The sequence below is a fragment of the Schistocerca serialis genome, chromosome 3 (genome assembly GCF_023864345.2).
Source record: "Schistocerca serialis cubense isolate TAMUIC-IGC-003099 chromosome 3, iqSchSeri2.2, whole genome shotgun sequence".
Classification (NCBI taxonomy): Eukaryota; Metazoa; Arthropoda; class Insecta; order Orthoptera; family Acrididae; genus Schistocerca; species Schistocerca serialis.
This window is the reverse complement of record NC_064640.1, coordinates 358,264,307-358,271,870: the sequence shown is the minus strand read 5'-3', so window position 1 is coordinate 358,271,870 and position 7,564 is coordinate 358,264,307. Positions and strand designations below refer to the sequence as shown.

General features: G+C 40.0%; 1 protein-coding gene across 1 annotated transcript; it reads left to right on the top strand.

The window, feature by feature from the left end:
- Positions 1-5,577: 5,577 nt before the first annotated feature.
- Positions 5,578-6,045, top strand: LOC126470862 (uncharacterized). Its single transcript, XM_050098878.1, has one exon. It carries the CDS (start codon positions 5,578-5,580, stop codon positions 6,043-6,045), a length of 468 nt encoding a protein of 155 aa, XP_049954835.1.
- Positions 6,046-7,564: the final 1,519 nt, after the last annotated feature.

Here is a 7,564-nt window from a genome sequence, read left to right as displayed (position 1 = left end):
GAAACATATTGACAAATCAGCCATAGCAGAACATATTTTTTGAGATGAAAATCACAAAATAAAATTCAGTGATACAAGTATTTTTGCAAAGATAATGTATTATCATGTATACATGTACAAAGAGGCCATAGAGATTCACAAGCACCTTAATAACTTAGTAGCAAAGAAGAAGATGTTAATTTAGAGAAAATGTGAATGTCAACTCTGTAACAACAGAATGATGATTGATTACTTTTAATCGGGAATTACGGTTTCATCCAGAGATAATCATACAATTTGTATCACATGACAAATGTGGTGCCGTCAACATCTATGTCTATATTTATACTCTGCAAACCACTGTAAAAGGCACGGCAGACAGTACATTCTATTGTAATAGTTATTAGCCTTTCTCCCCATCCATTCACACATGGAGCACAGAAAGAATGATAGTTTTAATGCCTCTGTGCATGCCATAATTAATCTGCCACAACATCTAGGTGGGGGGGGGGGGGGTGAACAGTACAAAACGTTGTGTACTGGAGTCGTTTTTTCTCTTAACTCTTTCAGTGAGTGAACGGAATTAACTTGGTGTTCATTTGCTGCTGTTACCACAAAATCCGAAGTAAGTTCCTAATTTTTAATTTCTTCGTTTTGAATAACTATGTCTCGAAGAAGAACATTAAAGAGTCGGACTGAAAGACAAAGAGCTGGAGAGAGACAGTCTTCGCATAGATAAAGAAACAGGAATAATGTGGATACTGATAACGATAAGTCTATTGTTAACACAAAATTTCGTAGGTGACTGTCTACAGACGTTAAATAATTTGGAAAAAGCATATTTATGCCATCCGTTGTACATTTCATGTTTATTCTCTACTGGTTTCGGTTGTTACAACCATCATCAATGAGAAGCATATCTACATCAATGGATCAGCCATCCGTTTCTGTCACTGTACTGCTGTGATTTTGCCATGGCACAGTGTGTTCATATGGGTTGTGTTAAGACAGACTATTATGAAAAATAGACATGTTCTACATTTGTATGGCTCATTATATACATATATGACGCAGATGTATGGTTGCTCCATTGGTGTACAGTGTTTTTATCCTTGAAGATGATTGTAACAATTAAAACCAGTTGAGAATAAACATTAAATTGTTCAGCTGATGGCACAAACGTGTTTTCCAAATTCTGTTGTTGTTTTGAAAGATACATTTAAATGTACACTGATCTTAGTTCCAAATAATTTTGTGAGTTATAACTGCAGATTTTTTCTGGAAATTGTCTCAATGGTTAGTTATATCATTTATGCTCCTATCATACTTTTTTTCCTCTTCAATTTCAGTATTCTTTTATAAAAACAGAAATTAAAATCAAATAATTTGAACGCTCGCTACAACGCTCCATTTGAGTCATGTTATCCCTGTGATTCCAATGGTTAGCTCGCTGCTCCTACTGTCATAATGCCAATTAACAGTGATGTCTTATTTTGGAAAATGGGTTACAAAATGTGTGTTGTACCATACTGTACAAATACATCTAAAAAAACTCGTGGGAAATTGTTTTTTAATGTTCCGGAGTATGAGAAGATGCGTAATATGTGGTTGCCCTATACCAGCAAATTTCCAACACGTCGACGTTCAAGTTTACTAACTTAATTAAAAATTGTTGCATTTTGAAGTTTACATTAACTCATCTCCGAGGTATGTTCTCCCACTGTTACAACGAAGGATGTCGTTATGCAACGAAATTAAATTCCAACTGAAAACTGACGTTTTACCTAACTACACCTCAATTATTCGGTAGCTCATTTATTAGAGGGGTAAACCGTCGAATTTTATAAGGCAATGTCCATAGATCACTGGTGCGAAACGTGAAAGAACATTTTAACTTGTTTAACGACTCGACAGTCCTCTCATACGAAAACCAAATCTCAATTACAAAACTTAACCATGCCGATCAGAAACAGGATAGTACTCTAGTCCTTGCTGTTCACATGCGCTTATATTTGCAATCACTGTTCACATGCGTCACGTTAAAAAAAGATATTTCTAGTTAATGTGACCACACATTTTTTACTGTATTGAAACTATGTTTTTTATCTTCGTACTGTCTAGTTTGCATCCTTATTGTTTAAAGTTTTGCAATTTCATCATCTTACATGAAGATGAATTACGGTAAGTCTGCTTCAGACGCTAATGTTAGTTTACGCTCACAAACATCACAGCCCTTACGTTTGTCACACCTGAGTGTTGTACACGCTTTTATATCTCTCCGTATAACCTCATCGTCCTACATTTCGTTGTACTGTAGATGTATGGTTATACCATCACTACTAACAATGCTTTCCAAAAACAGTAAATTGTTTGTTCACAAAGTAAATGCATTTTTTCTCTGTTGCTGGTTTCTCAGACCAAGATTAATGTGAAGCTGTGTATAACAGAGCCCACATTCGAAACAACTGCAACAATCAGTTCTTGATAATGCTATTTTCGTATTTCGTGTAAAGCTTTTAAAAATATATGATCCTCCCAGTATTCTTTTTTTTTTACCTCATTTTGTTCGTTGTATTTGTCTGTGTCAGACGTCCCATGACATCCATTCACTTTCATCGCTGATCCTTTCATTCAGTTTTTTATTACAGAGGGCAGCTAGTCCTCTGATCTAACACGCTGAGCAACCATGCTGGCAAGGATTCGAACTTCTTAAGGCGGGTCCACACTGAGCGCGCCGTGCTGCGCCGCGCCGCTGCAGCCCGCGCACTGCTGTAGCACAGTAGAATGCGCCGTCCGCGCCGTTCCGAGGCGCGCACTGTGGTTCCAGTTGGAGCGCGCGCACGTCTGAAGATGGAGCGAGCCAAGATTGTGAGTGCCGCATTTATTGTGCTGTACCATCAGTTAAGGAAGAAGAGGAAGAATCGTCGTCATTGGGTAACCCCAGTGTTAAAGAGTAGTGCATTATACGGTGGACATGGTCTTTTCAGTGAACTACTTGCAGACGACAGTATACAGTTCGAAAACTTTTATCGAATGTCTTTCGAAGACTTCGAATATCTGTTGAAAGTGATCGAACCAGACGTAATGAAGAAAGACACAAATTGTAGATGTGCTATATCTACCAAAGAGAGAAGAGAGACTGGCAATAACTTTGCGCTTTCTGGTAACTGGAGATTCCTTTACAAGTCTGATGTATCTGTTCCAAATATCTAAACAAAGTATATCAACGAATGTCATCGAAGTTTGCACCGCTCTCAATAATGCACTGAAACCCTTTGTGAAGATAAGAAGTTATTATTGTTCATTGTCGTTAAATGAAACCATCCTTTTCAAAGGATTTGTAGTTACGTTATTTGCATAAAGTTGATACCTGTCCGAAGTCAAATGTGTACAAGGTAAAAGAGGTTGAGGGCTGAAAGACTTACATCAAAGAAAGTTCCTTACAAACAATTATTTATTGACTGTAGTTTTGTTATTCGTTACAGCCTTATGTACGTAAATATCCGCATACAAATAAAAATGTCTGAAACACGTTATTGTTAACAGAATGTGCTTAATCAAATGTATTTATGAAGCACTACAGAAAAGTATATGATGGAGGTTCTTGGAGCAGAGCTGAATCTGGTAGACGGAGCGAGATAGAGTCATATTGTTCATTGCTGCTGCTTGGTTGAGTAGGGACAACCGTTTGATGAGCACAGGTGACTGGGAGTGACTCGAAGGAGAAGTTGCAGAATAGGACTGCATTCGGGAGAGGGGTGGGTGGGGAACAGGACTGCTTTGGGGAGAATGGACGGCAGAAGGAGACGAACTATCTGATGTCAGATGATGTGCATACAAATCAGTCTCGGCATCGAAAATCAAATTGTTTATTCTGTGCATTAGCCCTGATCGCCTGTGGGTGTCAAATTTGCGGAGCTTCATTGCAATATGTTCTCCGAATGTGGAACACTCGTCGGGACGTACATTTCCCACACTTTCCATGATGCCATAGGCCTTCATGAGCATCGGATCTTCTTTCTTCTTACGTTTACTGGCCGGTTTCTTTTTTTTTGGGGGGGGGGGGACTGGAAATCCTTTCCCCTGTACGCCATTCCTTCTTCTTTGTTAATACGAGGTGACTCTCCAGGACTCTCCGGAGTGGTGTCATTTAGATGTAATACTTCTTCGGCGACATTTACCTAGAATCCTGTTGGCTTTCTTCATCACCAGAACTCTGAAATGAAACATTAGGCTATAATGTATTAGGTTTGACAGTAAATGCCACAGCCAGAATTCTATTTCATTATGGTACAGTACGAAGTAATTTCTATTCTTTTAATTCAATATTTCTTGGCGAACTCGGAAATTCCACTATAGTGACAAGTACGGTTAAATTTGTGAACAGTGGTCGATGGATTGATATCGGATGTTTTCTGAAGGCACACATGATGGCACTGATTGTTAACAAACTCTTATGAGAATGTCACGACTGCAGTTTCGGCCGTAAGCCATCGTTAAGTTGAATTTCGAAATATGTTAAGTTATATCATTGTAACCGGCATGCACTTGTTCTGAGCATAAAATATTGCAGTACGAATTTCATATATGGAATGAAAATTCTATGTAAAATGCAGGACTATGGCTTAACGCCGAAACTGCAGTTGTGACGTGATACTAAAAATTTGTCAACAGTCAATCGCGCCATGATTTCCTTCAGAAAATATTATATCACTGTGACCCCCGCACAAGAGAAATTCTTGTTATCGGCAAGCTTTCATTCTAGAACTGCCCATTGTAGACGCTCATTTCAACCACACTTGATACGATTATTTAACAAAGACATGTTTCAATTCTTCAGTTTTTAAGACAAGATATGTTGTAACTTCTTTGAAACCCTTTCTTTTCAGTTGCCGAGTACTACAGAAGAATGGAAATGATGTTTGGAGGAATTTGATAAAGCATGGAATTTCCCCCATTGCCTGGCTGCTACAGATGGCCGGCCGAAGTGGCCGTGCGGTTAAAGGCGCTGCAGTCTGGAACCGCAAGACCGCTACGGTCGCAGGTTCGAATCCTGCCTCGGGCATGGATGTTTGTGATGTCCTTAGGTTAGTTAGGTTTAACTAGTTCTAAGTTCTAGGGGACTAATGACCTCAGCAGTTGAGTCCCATAGTGCTCAGAGCCATTTGAACCATTTTTTGCTACAGATGGTAAACACGTAATGTTACAGGCACCAATAAATAACAGCAGCGAGTACTATAACTACAAGAACTTTTTTAGCATTGTGTTATTTGCTCCGGTGGATGCAAAGTTCAATTTCTTGTGTGCACATGTAGGTTCACAAGGTCGTATATCTGATGGCGGAATATTCAAAAGCACTAAATTGTGGAAGAAATTGCAAGACAACTTCCTGAATATACCTCGACCTGAACCACTTCCTGCACGTGAACAAATGGTTCAAATGGCTCTGCGCACTATGGGACAACTTAGATCTACTTAAACCTAACTAACCTGAGGACATCACACACATCCATGCGCGAGGCAGGATTCGAACCTGCGATCGTAACGGTCACGCGGTTCCAGACTGAAGCGCCTAGAACCGCTAGTGCACGTGAACAGATGACACCATATGTTATATTGGCCTACGAAGCATTTGCTTTGCATGAGAATGTGATGAAACCATACGCAGGCGTCTATGCGAAAGGTACAAAAGAGAGAACATTCAACTATCGACTTTCAAGAGCCCGTCGGGTTATCGAAAATTGTTTTGGAATCCTGACATCCGTTTTTAGGGTCATGAGGAAACCAATGCTTCTGGACCCAGAAAAAGCCAGTGTTATTGCACTGACAACTATTTACTTGCATAATTATTTGAGACAGAGCAAGAAATCTTCCAGTTTGTATGCTCCAGACGGCACAGTGGACAGATGGTACTTTAGTGGAAGGAACATGGAGATGGGAAGCACAACCAATGTCATTATGCAATTTAAAGGCAGTGCCAAGAAAAAGTTCGTCAAATGCCTGAGCTATTCGCAAAGATATAGCCGACTATTTTATCAAAAATGGACGTATACCTTGGCAAGATGAGGCAGCATGAAAGCATATACGTGTTTGTTATCACTACACCGTTGTGAAGACCACACTTTATGGCCTAATTACCTATTGTGTTAAAGTGCTAATAGAACCTGACTGTATATTATAGATAATTGTTACATAACATGTACGTACATATTCTGTGTTTATGGTACCAGTGGGAGTGTCTCGTTCCTTCAGGAATTCAGATAATGGGAAAGCAAACCAGTTACTATTGTGTCTGTCAGCCCTGAAACAATAGTGCGATGTTATAATAAATGTAAATGGGAAACTGTGTTGTTACAAACATCGTTTATGAATAATTACCTTTTCCAGTGCCCCTCGACTTTTTCATTTTCATTTTCTCCCTTCTGTAGGAAGACAACAATGATGTCATTCTTTTTTTTTTTTGCTTCATCGATTCCACAGCCGACGCCACTCGCAACCCACTGCCAAGCATCACTTTTTTTGGTTTTCATGTGGTAATTATTGTCTTTTGGGTCCCACAGTTCCCGCCTTTGTCTATACAGCTCTATGAGGTTCTCACTTTGCTTCCGGTCCCACTCCATAACGAGGACACCTACGCGAGAACACACGACCTGTCACCGCAAATTGACGCACGCAATAAACTACCGCGCCCGCCAGCCGAAACCCCGTCTAAACTGAGCGCGCGCAAACGCGCCACTCCCTTTGATGTACCGACAACAGCCGGAAAACTGCGCGGCGCGGTTCGCCGTCCACACTGGACACGCACAGCAGTTTTGCGCAGCGCGGCGCGGCACGGCGCGCTCAGTGTAGACCCGCCTTTATACTGCAGTCAAATGCGCTGTCACTTGCGCGACAGAACGGCTGACAGGTACAGAATCTCTGCTGAGTGCCTTCTGGGCAGGAAATCAGTTTTACCAGGAATAATTTGCGCTTGGGTCGTAGTTCATGACTGATAGTCGACAATCTATTTATAATATATGTATCCATGTGCCAAAGTTATACAATTCCTTAGTTTTGAGCGAGTTTAATGACGTTGCAGGGCGCAGGGAAAACAATGTACATCGTAGCAGATATCGCAGTTCTAAATGGGTGGAGCATAAACGCATCAACTTTCGCAAGGCTCCCATTATCAGCGTCCACAAAATTCCTTTCTGTTGTTACTTAAAAGTTGTAATTGCGTTTTCTGTCACTACATAGCTAAACTGTTTTCAGTAAAAATACGTAAAAACCTCGTAACTTCATTTAACGCTCCGATAACACAAGGATCTTTTTATTGCCTGTGACTTCGTCAGAGCATCAGTCAATAACAGAACGTTTTCGATCACGCGACCAGATCTTGATACTTAATGACTTTTTGAGCTTTAATTACATAAAAGTAACAGGTATTTGGTAAGAATATTGACAGTAGATGCTATTGAAATATTATAATCTATCAGAATAACATAATTCGAACCATACTTATAACAGCGGAAAATGGCGCATTGCTGTTTGCTAAATTTATAGTGCAGACAGAGCAAAACATTCTGCCATTTTGCGTGTGAGGTTA

Coding starts and splice junctions, on each gene's coding strand:
- LOC126470862 (XM_050098878.1), top strand. CDS start 5,578: ATGACACCATATGTTATATTGGCCTACGAAGCATTTGCTTTGCATGAG.